We start from the raw sequence: 18,370 nt of genomic DNA on the forward strand, positions 1-18,370 counted from the left end.
TGCTATGACATCGGTATTTATGATGTTTTAATGTGTAACAGAGACAATAGAGCCATTCTTTGAAGAGACAGAAGATGAACCTGGATCAGAGCTTCAGGCTGGTGAAGCAGAGGTAAGGCTCATTTGAGTCTGCTTGAACAGTTTTCACCTAGTTCATCGTTTCTGAAATGTTGTCTGTTTTTGCTGTAGCCTGACTCATGGTGGGACATCTTTGCGTTTTGGAACTGGGGATCTGGGGATAAACTCGAAGACTTTAAAAAGAAAAGAGCAGCAAGGCCAAGGCAGGATGGAGAGAAGGTTGGACCACGGAGGATCCGTAACAAAGAAACCGCTAAAGGATTACTCAAGGAAAAGGAATAGTCTTAAGGTTATTACGATGAAATAAGTATACACTACCAGTCAAAAAATACAGTAAAAACAGTAATATTCTTAAATATTTGTACAATTTAAAAAAAAAAAACTGTTTTCTATTTTAGTACATTTTAAAGTGTAATTTTTTCATGTGATGTCTTCAGTGTCACATGATCCTTTGGAAATCATTCCAATATGCTGATTTTCTGCTCAAGAAACATTTCTTATTATGAATGTTGAAAACAGTTGAGTTGCTCAAAATTCTGCAACTGATACAGTTGAAGTAGAATCTGCAAAATGTTAATTATTTGACCAAAATAAGAGGTATCATACAAAATGCATGTTATTTTTATTTAGTACTGACCTGAATAAAGTCATATGCAAACAAAAGAAATATATGTTAACAGCTTTCATAAGAAATATCTTATTCTGATATTTTTTTTTTTGCAGATTCTGCAAGATGTAAACAAGGAAACATTAAATGAACCAAAAGTTACAATAAAGAGATTTATAATGTTACAAAAGATCTGTCAAATAAATAAAAAGAAAAAAGAACCCTAAATAAAATCAGTTTCTACAAAAAACTCTTTTCAACATATTTAATAATGAGAACTTTTATTAATAATTGAGCACCAAATCAGCATTAGAATGATTTCTGAACGATCATGACTTTAAAAATCACAATTATTCCAAACTTTTGACTGTTAGTGTGTATATTTATTTACTTACAAAAAACACTAATCTGAAATGTTTTAAACCTAAAATCACCAGTAAAATATTGAGAGAATTTTGCATAGTGAATACACAGAGAAAACATACTTTATGAATATTTACTTTATTGTAACACAGCCAAATATTTTAATGCGTTCAGCACTGATGCAAATCTAAGTTAACAGGACAACTAATCATTCCATACAGCCAAAAGTGGTCTACAATTTTGTTTATATCACTAAATATGCAAATTGCCCCTCTAATTACCAAATTTACACTTCAAATGACTTCAAATTATGTTGCATGTTTGAGAAAACACAGCTTTGTGTATTTACAAGCAAAAATAAATGCAGATGTATGAGGTTTTATTTGTATATTGCTATATACGCATACATAAGGAGCCCATCAGCGACATTCACACTTGGTCGCCACCACGTTGGTCTTATAGGCGATATTGGTGCCCTCACTCTCCAGCTCGATCACACACAGGTCGTCAAAATCCACCGGTGTGCAGCAGAGAGAGCGACTGACGGGCTTGCCGCTCTGAATATGGCTGTTCAGGAGGATGGCATGGTTGTTGCTGCTGGTCAGGGGGAATTTACACACTCCCTCACAGTTGTTGATGTTGATCTGGGAGGGCTCAAGAAAGAACTTCCTCAAGGAGACTGTCAAGCTCTGAAGCCGACACTGACTGGGCACTGATGGGCCATCTTCATCCGCTCTGGCTGCTCTCTGAGCTCTTTCCACCTCCCAGGTACTAAGTACCACCTGCAGGGCCTTCAGCAGCAAGATGGACCGGTACTGGGCCTCTTTGTGGTCCTTAGCAACTATTAAATCATAGTTTGATATAGTTTAATATTGGTGCTTAAAGATCAACTTTTTACAGGTAGTGTACATAAAAACTTTAATGCTCACCTGCTTCGTCATCTCCATCTTGAGAAATGCCACTTAGTTGACTCAGCTTCTCAAGCCTGTCAATCGCCTTTTGACCCACCTCCTGCTGTTTCACCTGAGCCATGGCTTCATCCAGTCTCATTCTGAGCACAGACAGCAGAGAAGAATCAAGCGTCACCTCCACTCGGTGAGTCTGCAGGCCTTGCTGCCTCTCAGGGAAGACAAATATAGTCGGCGTGGAGGAATTTACCAGTCCCAATAGCAGGGACTCTGTGGATGACACTCCAAGGCTGAGAGGTGGAAGGGAATCCAGCACATCCAAAGAGACCGTGTTTACCCCTTCCTGAGGTGTCAGCCCCTCTTTTTGAGGAACCATGTCGCTCAAGAACTTCTGCAGTTCGCAGAGGAAAAGATAAGTTCTGGATAGGAGTCTCTCATCCAGTGGATTTCTGAAGGAGGAGGAATAGATACATTGGAAGTGTCTGAATGGAATATTAGCATATTGAGTACCCACAGTTCTTCAGAAAAGTCCTTCAGGTCCCACAAATTCTGTGTTTTTTCAGCATTGACTGTCTGATTTTGAGTTCTTTTCACACTGAGGACAACTGAGGGACTCATATTCAACTATTACAGAAGGTTTCCATCTGGAGCATCATTGAGCGTTTGAGCCTTCTGTAATAGTTGCATTGAGTCCCTCAGTTGTCCTCAGTGTGAAAAAATGGATGTAAAAGTCATACAGTCATTGTTGGAAATGGATAAAATACACAAAATGCTGAAAAACCAAAGAATTTGTGGGACCTGAAGGCTTTTTCTGAAGAACAGTGGGCAGTTTAACTGTTCAGAACAAACAATGGACTTTACCCCCCCCCCCATGAGGTATTAAGAATCAAGTGTATGTACACTTTCGACCTCAACTGTATCAGCGTGTAAACTTTTAACCTCAACTGTATCAGCAATTTGCTTATGTATGTAGTAGGTCACATACTTTGCACAGTATTTGCACTGTATGCTGCTGATAGAGTTGTATTGTAGTATGCTATTCCATTTTAATTTTTACTTTAAGGCGGCACAGATTTAAATGGGTCATGGCTTAACAGCTGGGTTATTATCTAATCTCACAATGCAGTATTAAAATTGAGCAGTTCAAACCTTTAGAAAATGAATCATTTACCCATGATGTTTTAAGTGCAGTGTCCTTTGCTCGTCACGTTCAGAGAGGAAAAGTAAGATCGGCCTCATTGACACATTGCTGCCACCTGCCTTTCTCATCAGCACTTCCTGAAGCTCAGACACACTGGGTTTCGGCTCTAATATGTAACAGAAAGTATTAAAATTTACAGTGTGAAAGGATTCTTTAGAGAAGTCTAGATTTGAAGGGAAAAAGTCTCACTGTTTTCATCCTTCCAGGTCTCAACTGTTAGACTCAGCTTAAGGTGAACGTGGGCATGGCTTTGTCCTCCTGTAAGGAGCAGGAAACGTGTAGCCTCAGAAATGCAAACCATCTGAAAGGCAAATAACCAGAAAAAAACAACATGGAAACTTCAAATGTGCATGGAGCCACACTGTCTTAGTTGGCAGCATAGTAATACTGTGGGCATACATTATAAACCTCAGGAACGTTAATTAGGGAAGATAATGCTTACCCTATTGAGGAGGAAAGACTACACAATGTAGGTGGTTGCTACACCCCTGCTTTGATATGCCAGCAATATAACATTTCACAGTCCCGTTGCCCTACCATCATAGTTAATAAAGTGTCAAAACTATGAGGTTATGAGGCTAACCTGTGTATTTGGATGGATCGAGTGACTGTTGAATTTCAGTCTCAAACCATCTCCTTTAATGGAATCGACATTGAACAGGAGCATTACAGAGGCTGGGCTGGTCGGTTGAGCATGCCTTGGGAATGTGAGGGTTAAAGTCATCTCTCCTTCCACCTCAGCATCCCAAATATCTACTAAAAAACAACCACAACTCAACTAATGGTGTCAACAAGGATGAACATCCAACTAAATCCAGGGTCGAGCTGGAAATCAAATTACCAAACCAAGAAATTTGGATTTACCTTTTGTGGCATGTAGACCCTTTAGACCACTTCGTTTTTGGACCAAACTTTGTACAAGACGTGGAATTTGCAAATCTGGAGTTCCAGATGAACATATTCCGAACCGCTGGAGCTCCATCCTTTCTAGTTCACTCTCCCTGTTCAGAGCTGACAGGAAGTCATCCATGGCACGGCTGCGAGCTAGTTGCTGTTCATCACATGGAATGTCTTCAGTGGCATGTGTTGACCGGGCAGATGGACCAATCGGCTGTTCTTTGGCACTATGGGATGTATGTGCTGTATCTGCAACTTCCTGCTCATTTCCATTCCATCCTGTTGGTCAGTTAAAGAACCATTCAAAAACAGAACATGCGTCACCTAAAGGAGTAGTTTTCACCCCTGTCCTGGGGACCCTCATTACTGCACATTTTGGATTTCTTCCTCATTGGTCACACCCAGTTCAAGTCTTGCAGATGAGTTGCATTAGGTGTGTTAGATCAGGGCTGGACAACTTCGGTCCTGGAGGGCCCATGTCTTGTAGAATTTAGCTCCAACCCTAATTAAACACACCTGAACAAGTTAATGTCTTCAAAATCATTAGAACGCTACAGGCAGGTATGTTTGATTAGGTTTGGAGCTGAACTAAACTGCAAGACATTGGCCTTTCAGCACCAAAGTTGCCCAGCCCTGTGTTGGATGGTGGGGCTGTCCCTAAGACAAGTTTGAAAAGCACTGATCTAAAGTTGCCCTTTCACGTTTTGGAGAAAAGCAACACCCATGTCCTATTTCAGGGGTGTCCAATCCTGCCCTAGGAGGGCAACCTTCTCCGCAGTTTAACGCTAACCCTAATTAAGCACACCTGAATCAACTAATCAAGGTCAGGATCACTAAAAAATTTTTAACCAAGTGTGTTGGATCTAAACCAGGGGTGCTCAAACTCGGTCCTAGAGGGCCACTGTCCTGCAGAGTTTAGCTCCAACCTTAATCAAACACACCTGAACCAACTACTTAAGGTCTTACTAGGTATACTTGAAACTTTGAGGCAGATGTGTTGAGGCAAGTTGGAGCTAAACTCTGCAGGACATCAGCCCTCCAGGACCAGGTTTGGTATAACCGATCTAAACCAGGGATCCACAAATCTGGCCCACAAGATCCACTTTCTTGCAAAGTTTAGCTCAAACCCTTATCAGACACCTGAGCATGCTAATCAATGTCTTCAGGAGTTTGATCAGTGTTTGGAGATAAGCTCTGCAGCACATTGGCCCTCCAGGGCAAGATTTGAGGAAGCCTGATCTAAACTCTGCAAAAAGTGACCCTCTAAGGAAAGGATTGGACAGTTCTGCGTTAACACGTTCCCAAATCTTGTTAAACAGTACCTACAATAGTACCCCTGCAACCTCTTCAGGGAACGATGTCCAAAAAGAACTACTATCATAATCACACCGAAAGTTGCAAGCTAATTCCGATTTATTGATCTGTGCTGCAAAAATGCAAAACACTTCCATTAATGCATCAACGTACAGATGCGGGGCAAATCAAAGGGACTCACCTGATAATGGGGTGACCTTCGGGCTGTTATCCTGCTCTTCGTGTCCCATGCTGGCACCATATGTCTGAGTCAGCAACAGCATCAGCCAAAATCTTGTGTGGAAAAGCATATTCTCTGATTCAATCACAGAGAAATCCAGCACTTGTTTTGGGGTGGTGTTTTATATATTTCTCCTGCTCTCCTGAGCAGAGCCAGCCTGCCAAGAAAGCTTGTCCTTGGAGTAACAGGGTATTCAAGGCATGCGATAGACGTGTGAATTTCGAGGGATAGTGAATGGACATCACATGCCTTTGAGCTTTGATAAGGTGAGGAGGAACTCATCCAGACAATGGGATACTCTGTAGACCCCAGACACGCAGCTACAGTAGGGGATAACAGTTTGATCCTCCTAGCCGGGAAATTGCAACAAAGTTTTATTTTTAAATTTGTAAACAATTTCTTCACTCATTCCCATGGGATGCAGTTAGACTTCAGAGAGTGTCCTTATCTTTTGGGGTAGATTTTTGTTGCCCTGTATTATGCACCATTTTGTCCTGAACTTGATTAAACATGGTAATAAGGCATATCTGGGTGTAGGTTCAAACCCTGCAAGGAGCTGATCCATGAACAATGAACAGGCGCACCATTGTGTCCAAATGGCAAACCTTGTACTGAAAAACTCCCTATTGAATTACAATGGCTTTTCAAAGTTGCAAAACTTTCTGCAGAACATGGGTTACCATTTACCTGCAATGTTCTGTTCTCTCTGCTCGCAGGGTGTTTCTGAAGCCTTGCTGGGCACGATATTCATGGATCGCCAATATTAAAATGCAGGTGTGATTGCGACACGTAGGGGCCATTTCTTAGCACTATCTACCTTTTATGACTTTTATGAAAAGGCCCTTAAATAAGTGCTAAAGGTTGATTAGAGTGAATTGCTACACCTTAAAGGAACAGCAACAATTATCCTTTCATTCCTCCTAGCCCTGATCTCTGGAAGACACACAGCTGCACATGTTTTCCAGACTTTCAAGGTCCTTCTAACACTGGTGTACTAGATGTTTGACCAGTCCCAAAAGATAAGGCAGGTATCTTTTAGCCAAAAGAACGGCTGAGAACAGGAACAAATCACAGAGGACAAAATGCTAGATTGTTTACCATATCAGGAATTCTTGATGAAAGGAAAAGGGGTATTTTTTGAATGCTTACAAGCACTAGTTTTACGATGTGTAGTATAATGTGATGCATTTTCACAAAATGTAAACACTTTAATTATTTGTGACTCTGGACCACAAACCTGTCAAAAGTAGCATGTGTGTATTTATAACAATAAATGTGTTGCACCCCCAGATTCCAGTTTTTCAAATAGTTGTATCTTGGCCAAATATTGTCCTAGCCTAACAAATCATACATACATGAAAAACATATTTATTCAGCTTTCAGATGCTATATGAATCTCACTATCAAAAAATTGACCCTTATGACTGGTTTGTGGTCCAGGGTCACATTTTAAAAGTTGTCAATAAATGTTAGTATATAGGGTTCCATCAAACTGCAAGTGCTCTCTTATTTGCCCAGGCTGTATCCCAGCGATAAGTATTTCTCAAAACAGATGAGTCTATTTTAGGCCTGTTTGGCAAGCACACAAAAGAACACAATGTAGTTTTTTTTCGATGTTGCTGCAAGGGATTTTGAATGTCCTTTATTGTATAAAAGTAACATTACATTCTTTTCAAATTATATTTGGCAAATGTTATCATTTATCAGCAAACCCCAGGGAACATGTGGCCACAGAATCCAGATGAAAAAGACGTTTATACAATTAAGGTCAAAAGCTTACAGCCCCCTTTCAGAATCTGCTAAATGTTAATTTTAATAAAACAAGAGGTATCATACAAAATGCATGTTATTTAGTACTGACCTGAATAAGATTTCACATAAAAGATGTTTACATACAGTCCACAAAAGACAATAAGTTGAATTTATAAAAATGACCCCGTTCAAAAGTTTACATCCCTTTGATGTGTTGTTACCTGAATGATCCACAGCTTCCCCCCTTGTTTAGTGATAGTTGTTCATGAGTCCCTTGTTTGTTCTGAACAGTTAAACTGCCCACTGTTCTTCGGAAAAATCCTTGCGGTCCCACAAGTTCTTTGGTTACATTTACCCTGATCTTCAAATTCTAAAAGTTTTCACCCCCCAGCTCCTAATGCATGTTTTGTCGTTCTGGAGCATCAGTGAGTGTTTGAACCTTCTGTAATAGTTACATATGAGTCTCTTCATTGTCCTCAGTGTGAAAAGATGAATCTCAAAATCATACAGTCATTGTTGGAAAGGGTTCAAATACACAAAAATGCAGAAAAACCAAAGAATTTGTGGGACCTGGAGGATTTTTCTGAAGAAAACCACCATCGCCTTTGATTATTGTTGTTACCTTTGTTACCTTTCCCAGGTGGACGTTACTCCATGTACATTGTGCTAATAAAGCAATAAAAAGATCAAACCGAGCTTTCATTAGAAACACTTTATTCACTTTGTTAACAAAAAGCTGAGATTTAAAAACTTATCAACTGAATTAGGCTGTCATTATAAGTCTTTAAGTTAAAAGCACCAAACAGAGACTGTTGCACAATTATCCTGCGATATTTCTGCTGAAACATGATGTGGTTCATTGAAAATAAGAATGCGTGTATTACAAGTTCATTCTAATAACTTAAAAGGGACACATTACAATAGACAAACTGAGTTTGTGACTACAAAAACAGTGGAAATTTCTATCACAGGTAAATAACGCGCAGTAAAGCAATCTCATTCTCATTTATATCTGTCAGCTAGGAAGACAGCCAATGTTTTCAACATTCCCTTTCAATATGCAAAACTATGAACAAAGCCAGAACTGATGTTCCTGAGACACTAGACAAAGCCTATAGGAATTTACAGATTTAGACATATCTAAAATGTACATATTCTTTAATCTATTTAAAACATGCGAAAGGATTTGAGTTGCCTTTTGCAATGCACAACCTCATACATGTACCTGAGAAAAACGCAACATCAAGAATTAAGATCGGTTTACTTTTTTAAATAGCTTAACATCAATTTCAACAAGAGCTAAACTTCCACCCCCAACAGGAAACAGCGTCGATGGACAAAAAGAGTTCAAATGAGACGTCACAATGAAGTAAAACAAGCAAAGCTTGCATTGACGTTTATTAATTGTACTGTTTACCCCTCGCGAAACGAGAGGCGCATGAATTTCATAGCTGCATTTTCCTTGTTTAAAGTGTAGGAGAGCACCTTTACTGTTCGAAAGAAGATTTAAATGGTCAGGATTATGAAATCATAATAAAACCATCATTGATAAACAGTCGCAAAAATATCAACACAAATTGGCCATTAAAACAGATAACATTAACAATGACTATTAATTACGACCAATAAAAAAAACCCAAATAATAATAACCCTCAGTGCTGATAACAATGTCCTGGTCAATATCATATTTCATCAAAATGTCCTTTTGTTAATTAGACAAAGACCACCTACACAATGTTTTTTTTTTTTATTTATATTATTATACACGTCTATTAAACAGCATTCTGACTAAAGCTTAGGCGAGGTTGAGTTTTCCTTGAGCAACAAAACACGATAAAAGGAAATAAGGACGCAAAACGACGAGGAAGTCCACTCCTGCGTTGTCTTTTGACTATTTTGACGACGTGATAAACCGATATATCGGGCAGCCGAGAATCGACCAAATTTCATCCGTACAATGAAAGCGAATGGCTTTCATTGAACAAAGTTTTGTTTTCCGCAGTTGTACAGGTTTGGAACGACATGATTGATTATTCCAAGCCAAGTCATTGGAAACCCATATCGGTTGACCACTAGTACTAGCCAACTGACAAAACACTAGCCAAATCTATGACCGGTCATATCAGAACAACTTCACATCACCACGATACGTAATAGGCTCAAATGCTAAGTTACACAACGTACTCTAGGACACCTTTTGATAGTGGATAGTAGGTTTTGGTACGGGCCCACTGGTACGGACGACATCCGTGTGAACGGCAGCACCATTTTGTGTACGATGAAGCTGTTTGCGAAGAAAACAACTTTAGGAAACAGCACCGAGGCGTACGGGCCCTAGTTAGTAGCAAACAGGCTTAGCACACGTTCTCCTTATGAGAAACCAAAAAAAAAAACCTTAAAGGAAACACGTAATTCAAAGCATTCACTACCTGTCGCACAGGTCGATTTCGGAGCACCATTGAAGTAAATACTTAAAAAATAAAACGTCTCATCATCCTATAAAGTTCTGCAATGTACTTTCATGCTTCTTCAAGCTCGATTAAGACCAAAAGGTGTTTCTTCTATATAAAAACGGCACTGATCCAAACAAGCAGGGGCTGCTTCATGCTGGGCGCCAAATAATACATTATAAATATTGGAAAAATAAATGCCGCAAGGCTTGAAAACATCCCTGTGTAAAAGAAGCACCAGAAATCTTTATTCATTTCTTTTTTTGTTGTTGTTGTTACTGATGATCTTAATATAAATAAGCACAGTCTAAAGTTGTACAGATTGTAGCACCATTCTTTTTTAGACTGCGAGTCAAGTACATACACTTTTGCACAAGTTGTGCTCTGCTCCAATACAAAACAAGAGCAATCACAAACCAAAAGAAATAACAAAAAGACAGAATTAAAATGATAAATAACCCAAATTATATACACAATTATACAGTCTGAGAGAGACTACCATTCACAGTACAAGAAAAAAAAACATATACAAAGGAAAAAGAAACAAAAAAGGATGAGTTGAAGTTGCCCAGTAGTTGTGTGTCGTTTTTTTTTTTTTGTGATCTTGCATTTTCCCCAGTGTGTGTACATGTTTTAATCAGTGTGATTGTACTGTATGTACGTACAAGCGTGTGCTGGTTTTTTCCAGGTTTGCGAAGAGCACCACGACAATATCGGATTTGCTCATCCGAAATGAAAATCTGCAAGGAAAATGGTTCAGCACCAGATTGACCTGAATAAGCCTGTACCGTGTGAGACACCGCATCCTGCTTGAACGAAATATGTGCATTGTATTAAAGGTTCAGCAGTAACTGTTAGGAGCATGGAAGCTTGAGTATTACAACAGGGCCTTAAACCAAACGGTAAACGTAGTGATTCAATAAGATCTGGTAGTTGAAGTAACTAACCTGATTTGAATAGCTCCCTACAGGCTTTTCGCTCATTCTGTGGCTCTAACTGCTTCTCTCCCTGCAGATCGGGTTTTAATTGTGTATTCCTGGAAGGCGCGTTTGTGTTTGTTTCATATTTTTTCAAATTGATTTATTTTACATGCATGTGAATTTTTCCCTTTGATTAATAAAAGCTTAAATTTTAAAAATGACATGCTGTTATAATACGTATGTCATTAACAGCTCCACAGGTAAATTATCCAGTGTAAAAATTAAAATTAAATTAATTATCTGTGTCTTTCATGAAGCCCATCAAGAACATGCCCTGGTCATATTTCAACCCAAAATTTTAATTTAATTAATATATATATATATATTTATTTTGTAGTGACTAGACTTTCATGACAATCTACTTAAACTCCCAATACTATGGAAGCCTGTTTCCGCCACTGAATAAAAAATAAAAAAGGTAATTCCGAATTATTCTCTCACAATTATGACTACTTTTTTTTCTTGCAATTCTGACTTCTGACAGAATTGAGATATAAAGGCGCAATTGCGAGTTAAGTCAGAATCAAGAGATATAAACTCAAAATTCTGAGAACATATATCTCAATTCTGAGAAAAAAGCCAGAATTGCGAGAGAAAAAAATCAGAATTATTAGTTTATAGAAGACTATTAAAAGCAAGACGGAATTGCGAGTGTTAATCTTGCAATTCTGACTTTCTTCAATTGTGAAAGAATTGATATAAACACGCAATTCTGAGAACTCTTTTTTTTTTTTCTCAAAATTGGACTTTATAACTCACAATTGCAAGTTTATATCACAATTCTGAGAAAAATAAGTCATAATTGCAAGAAAAAAAAAGATATAAACTCACAATTGAGAAAAAAGTCATAATTGTGAGATATAAACTTGAATTTGCGAGAAATGCGCAATTTTAAAATCTTTTCCACTCAAAAATCTAACTTTTAATTGCGAGTTTATCACAATTCCACGAAAAAAGTCTGAATTGTTAGTTTATAGAAGACTAATATAAAAAAGACGGAATTATGAGTGAAAAGTTCGAATTGTTAGTTTATATCTCAAAATTATGACTTTTCTTCTCAGAATTGTGATATAAACACGCAATTCTGAGAACACTCATTTTTCTCAAAATTGGACTTTATAACTCACAATTGCGAGTTTACAATCACAATTCTGAGAAAAAAAGTCAGAATTCCAAGAAAAAAATCTGAATCAGAAGACAAACTTACAATTGCGAGAAAAAGTCAGAATTGTAAGATATAAACGCTCAATTTCGAAATCATATTAGTCTTTTCCCCTCAAAATTCTAACTTTCAATTGTATCACAATTCTAAGAAAAAAAGTCAGAATTGCGAGATATAAACTCACAATTTCGAGATACAAACTTGCATTTAAAAAAAAGTCAGAATTGCAAGGAAAAAAGTCGGATTTGCGATATAAACTCTAAATTGTGAGAAAAAGATTTAAAGAATTGAGATACAAACCCACATTTGCGAAAAAAAAAAATACATTGCGAGATACAACCTCGAATTTGAGAGCAAAAAAGTTAGAATGGTGCGTTTTTATCTTGCAATTCTGACTTTTTCGCAATTGTGAGTTTACATCACGCAATTCTTGTATAAAAAGTCAGAACTGTTAGATTGACCTTTTCAAAATACAAACTCGCATTAGCAAAAAAAGTCGAGAAAAAAAGTCAGAATTGCGATATAAACTTGCAATAGTGAGAATTGCGAGATACAATCTCGTATTTGAGAAAAGTCAGAATTGTAATATAAACTTGCAATTGTGAGAAAAACGTTTTAATCGCGAGATACAAACTCGTATTTGCAAAAAAAGTCAGTATTGCGATATAAACTCGAAATTGTGAGGAAAAAAGTTTAGAAGAATTTGGAAATACAAACTCACATTCGCGGAAAAAAAAGTAAATTGCGAGATGCAACCTCGAATTTCCGAGCAAAAAACTCAGAATGGTGAGTTTTTACCTCGCAATTCTGACTTTCTTGCAATTGTAAGTATACATCACACAATTCTTAGAAAAAGTCAGAATTTAGATTGTCTTACTTTTTTTTTCCCGAGATACAAACACATTTACTTTGAAAAAAAAAAAAAAAAAAGAATTGCAAGAAAAAAGTCAGAATTGTGTTATAAACTCGCAATTGTAAGAAAAAAGTTAGAATTGCGAGACACAAACTCGCATTTATGAGAAAAGTCAGAATTGCGATATAAACTCGCAATTGTAAGAAAAAAAATTGCGAGATACAAACTCGTATTTGCGAAAAAAGTCAGAATTGCGAGATACAAACTCGCAATTGCGGGAGAAAAGTCAGAATTGCAATATAAACTCACAATAGTAAGAAAAAAGTTAGAATTGTGATACAAACTCGTATTTGCGAAAAAAGTCAGAATTGTGATACAAACTCGCAATTGTAAGAAAAAAGTTAAAATTGCGATAAACTAATTTGTGAGCAAAAAAGTAAGAATTGTGATCTCGCAATTGTGTTTATATCATGCAATTCTGAAAAAAAAAAGACAAAACTGTTAGTTTATATTTCACCGTTCTGACTTCATAACTTATAACTCGTAATTGTGAGTTTGTATCGGGCAATTCTGAGAAAAAAAGTCAGAATTGGGAACAAAGTTGCAAAAAAACGTTTTATTCAGTGGCAGAAATGAAATTTCATACAATACTGTAATGCAAGAAAAATGTATAGATGTACTGCAAAATATATTTTCACAAACAATAAGCAATGCGAAACCGTACTGCAATTTAACCAAAAAACATTTTATAATCACATAATACTTTAGTATCAAAATAATTATAAATAAATATAAAAAAGAATTATAATTAAAAAAAACATTTTGATGAATTACAGTACATGGCAAATGCATTTTTTTGCATTACTGTAATGAGAATTTTGTAGTCGTGAATTGCAAAAAAAATCTTGATTGTTTTAATATTATGCAACATATAATTTCTAACTGTCATGTTTTTGGGATGAAATATCACTTTATCAGATTGACCCTTATACAGCCTGAGCTTGTGATTTCATGCATATTTCACCTTATTAAGGCAAATAATTAATGATGAATTTGGAAAAGCCACATTAATTTCACTAAAGTAGTGACTTCACAGCACAAGCTCATGTTGTAAGGATGTTGAATCAGGCTCCAGGGGCTTCGTGGAGTCCATCCGAATAGGAGTTGTCAATCACAAAAAGCCACATTTCATTTCACTGATAACAGCAGCAAGGTTACAGAGATTCACAAGTAATTTTGTTGTGTACGGACTGACTGAAATTATTTTCCTGACATTGAGAACACTTCCTGTGTCATCGACGGCTGCAAATTTAGAAAGCCATCATTCAGTAAGGCCATGTTAAACTCACAATTATTGATAAACGGCTGTTAGCATCAGCCCAACATGGTGCCACATTAACAAACAAGGAAGCTGCATATGGTGTCGATCGGAATATGATTCAGGGGCTGTGTGTTTGTGTGTGTTTGTGTTAAGCTGCACCTGTGAGAAGTACTGATACCCATGCCAGTTTTACAGTGGCGGCTTTAGCAAATGTTTGAGCACCGGTGAGCGAGTCGAGCCCATTGGTCCACACCTGTCCATTGCATAGGTTATGTTGGGTTGAGGTAGATTTCTTCAGTTACCTGTAACCAGTCAGGGGGTAAAATCCAGGAATTACACAAGATGTGGACAGATATTTCATCTGATATAACATCAGGGCTCAACAATTTACATGCCTGGCAAACTTGCAATGTTTAAAACTTTGTTTTTTTCTAATTCTGCAAGAGCGACTTGCTTGTAAACATTTACAATGGGCTAAAATTGTAGGTATTTATATTATTTTTTATACAAGTAATAATAATATTACATAACAAAAATAATATATTCAAAACTATTTTATATCCATTTTTGCTGGATGATTATGATGGCTTACTGTGCAAAACTTGATTTCATGATGTACATATAAATCTAAAATTATGAATGTTTAATTAAGTTATTTGATTATTAATTGATTTATATTTTACACTATTTGTAATATATGAATAATAAACAAATATTTTAACTGTTAATTGGTTCATATTTTATAATTGCATTAGAAAACAGTAGAATTGCGATACAAACTCGCAATTCTGACTTTATAACTTGTAATCACGAGTTTATATCACGCAATGTAAGTCAGAATCGCGAGATTTAAACTCGCATTTGCAAGTTTTTATCTTTCATTTCTGACCTTTTCTCGCAATTGAGTTATCACGCAATTGTCTGAAAAGTCAGAATTGCGAGATATAAACTCGTATTTGCACATTTTTATCTTTCATTCCGATTATTTCTTGCAATTGTGAGTTTATCATGCAATTGTCTGAAAAGTCAGAATTGTGAAATATAAACTCGCAATTGCAAGTCATCTCGCATTTCTGACTATTTCTCGCAACTGTGAGTTTACATCACGCAACTGCGAGAAAAAAAGTCAGAATTGTGAGAAAAAAATAAAAATTGCGATACGTAAACTCGCATTTGCAAGTTATCTCGCATTTCTGACTATTTATCACAGTTGTATGTTTATATCATGCAATTGTGAGAAAAAAGCCAGAATTGTGAGAAAAACTTTAGAATTGCGAGGTATAAACTCAATTGCAGGGGAAAAAGTCAGAATTACGAGATAACTCGCATTTCCAAGTTTTTATCTCGCATTTCTGACTATTTCTCGCAATCGTGAGTTTATATCACAAAATTCTGAGAAAAAGTCAGAAATGTTAGTTTACATCTTGCGATTCTGACTTCATAAATCACAATTGGGAGTTTATATCTCACAACACTGAGAAAAAAAGTTAGAATTTTGAGATTCTCACATTTCTTACCATTTCTCACATTTGCACGTTTTTAATCTCGCATTTCCGACTATTTCTTGCAATTGTGAGTTTATATCATACAATTCTGAGAAAAAAAGTATATAAGGAGTTTATTTCTCACAAAAACAGTTTTAAATATTATATATAAAAATATGTATGAAATGCTTAAATTGATTATTAAATGATATTTTAATGTTATATTTTGCACTATATTTAAAATGAATAATATTATCAATTAGTTCATGTTTTATAATAACAGCAGAATTGTTTTTTGCAGAAAACCCTTTCTTAGGGTTGTATTTAATGCATAATTGATTATTATATGAAATAAATATCAAATTATATATATATATATATATATCTCAAAATCACAATATTTGCACAATAAACCATCATAATCATCCAGCAAAAATGTTTGAAATTTAGTTACATTATAAAATTACTATAATATTCTTCTATTTAATTGAAAACATAGTAAAAATATCCAAATTAGCCATTTTAAATTTTCCTTTTCGACAGGGGAAAAACATTTTAATGAAAAAAATAAATATTTTTCAAACACTTACAAAAATACATTACTAATATGTTTTGTGAATTCCTACTACATAAAATAAAATATCATTTTTGCGGGTTAATAAAAGTAGAAACCACTCCTCATTGTTGAGCCCTGAACATGTAATGATATTTTCAAAAGATGCAAACAAAACAGCAATTCTGACATAAATAGTCTAACAGCTGGTTTCTGAAACCAAAACAACTCGCAGGAAATGCAGCTACGAAAAAAAAAAAAAAAAAAAGCAGCAAAGCGTGTCGCCCATTTCCATGCCAACACCACATACCTTTGTTGGGACTCATAACATTAGCTTCCCTGTATCCGTCTAGTAACAGTCTATTTTCATGTTTTCAACCCCTACCCCCAACCCTCCTACGCCTGGACGTGTCCTATCTGGGGCGATTGCCTGGGATCTGCGAGGCCGTGTAGGACACCTGCATACCCAGAGTCCTCCAGGACATCCCAGCCCCACCTGAACCTGCGCTGCCTGGCGGGTGCGGAGGCGGCAGATGCGGGGGATAGTGCACAGTAAAGGGCCGGGAGGAAGCGGAGGTGGCGGCGGAAGCAGATGTGGCAGCCGGGGAGGAGGTGGAAGCGGGGAGGGACGACTGCGGCCTTGAGGACTGGAGGCGCTCGGGATGCGGGGAGGAAGGTTGGGACGGGGCGGCGGAGGAGGCGTTCAGGAGGGGAGGGGGCGGAGGGAGGGCGAGGGTGGGCGGGGAGGGCGCGTGTAGGACTGTCTGTGTGCGGCTGTGCTGCGAGGGGCCAGAGGCCAAGAACGAGGCCCCCGCTTTGGGGTTCGTGTCCAGATGCCTCTGCTGGGAACTGAGGGCCCCGGGGCCTGGGTGATTGGCCCCAGACTGCTGTGAGGAGACTGAAGGCACCATGTGGTGAAATATCCCTGCAGACATACAGCACAGAGAGGGAGCAAGAGACAGAGAGACAGAAAATGGGGGCTCAGCCAGATTGTGCACAACAGCAAGCCAGTCCAACAAACAAGCACAGATAAAGCCACGAGGCACTGCACTGATGGACCACAGCCACCTCATAAACACTTCTATAGGCTAATGAACCATTAGCTGTTTATCTAAATCTATATTCAACTGTATCTAACCATCATCCATGACTACCTATCCATGTCTATACACCCCATCATCCATCTATATCCAACGACTTATAACTACACCAACTATCTATATCCGTCCATCTTTATCCAACTACCTACATCTATATCCAACTATATCTATCCATCATCCATCTCTATGTCTACCTATCCATGTCTATCCATCCGTCTATATCATCTATATCAAATGACTTATAACTACATCATTCATCTATCTATAACCAACTGCCTATATCTATATCCAACTATATCTATCCATCATCCATCTCCATGTCTACATATCCATGTCTATCCATCATCTATATCCAATGAGTTATACCTATATCATGTATGTATGTATGTATGTATGTATGTATGTATGTATGTATGTATGTATCTATCCATCCATCCATCCATCCATGTATCCATCCATTCATCTATATAAACTACCTAAATCTATATCCAACTATATCCATCCATCTTCATGTCTTCACCTATCCATGTCTATCCATCCATCTATCATCTACAGTTCAGACCAAAAGTTTGGACACACCTTCTCATTCAGGTGTCTCCAAACTTTTGGTCTGTACTGTATATTTTTCTGTTTATTAAAGTTTTTACTCTACATTTGTGCAGTTTTCAGTGGGTTAGTGATACTTTTTAAATATATATAAATTAATAAATAAATATTTTTAAATGGGTTTTTATACAAAAACTGCTTTATGTAAAATTCACTTTATAAAAGACCCACATTTCTAACTTTAATTCATGGTGATAACATGGATAATTTCACATGGTTTAGTGTAAGATTTTTGCCCATCTTTTGGAAAATCCAGTTTTAAAAAAACAACAACTACACATAACTTTTACCAGTAGGTGGCTGCAGAGCTCCACTATTCGCTATTTGCCCACCTGAAAGATATTTTTTCACAAGTTTTTTCAGTTGAATTCATATCTACAGTACAGACCAAAAGTTTGGACACATCTGAATGAGAAGGTGTGTCCAAACTTTTGGTCTGTACTGTATATCCAATGCCTTATAATAATAATATATCATCTATCCATCCATCCATCTATCTATAACCAACTACCTATATCTA

At 37.1% G+C, this 18,370-nt stretch overlaps 2 protein-coding genes across 2 annotated transcripts in view; both read right to left on the reverse strand.

Annotated features, from left to right (window-relative positions):
* Positions 1-1,436: 1,436 nt before the first annotated feature.
* amh (anti-Mullerian hormone) lies at positions 1,437-12,833 on the reverse strand. The gene is made up of 7 exons (XM_073844925.1): positions 5,550-12,833; positions 4,022-4,333; positions 3,741-3,913; positions 3,347-3,458; positions 3,128-3,263; positions 1,978-2,405; positions 1,437-1,889 (listed from the first exon to the last, which is right to left on the reverse strand). The coding sequence occupies exons 1-7, from the start codon at positions 5,656-5,658 to the stop codon at positions 1,468-1,470; spliced, it is 1,692 nt and encodes a 563-aa protein (XP_073701026.1). The 5' UTR covers positions 5,659-12,833; the 3' UTR covers positions 1,437-1,467.
* Positions 12,834-16,557: 3,724 nt separating this feature from the next.
* Positions 16,558-18,370, reverse strand: part of dot1l (DOT1-like histone H3K79 methyltransferase) — a 38,271-nt gene continuing 36,458 nt past the window's right edge. The window contains 1 exon segment of the mRNA XM_073844609.1: positions 16,558-17,069. Coding sequence (XP_073700710.1) covers positions 16,558-17,069 — 512 coding nt within the window.

This window comes from Garra rufa, chromosome 7 (genome assembly GCF_049309525.1).
Source record: "Garra rufa chromosome 7, GarRuf1.0, whole genome shotgun sequence".
NCBI classification, from domain to species: domain Eukaryota; kingdom Metazoa; phylum Chordata; class Actinopteri; order Cypriniformes; family Cyprinidae; genus Garra; species Garra rufa.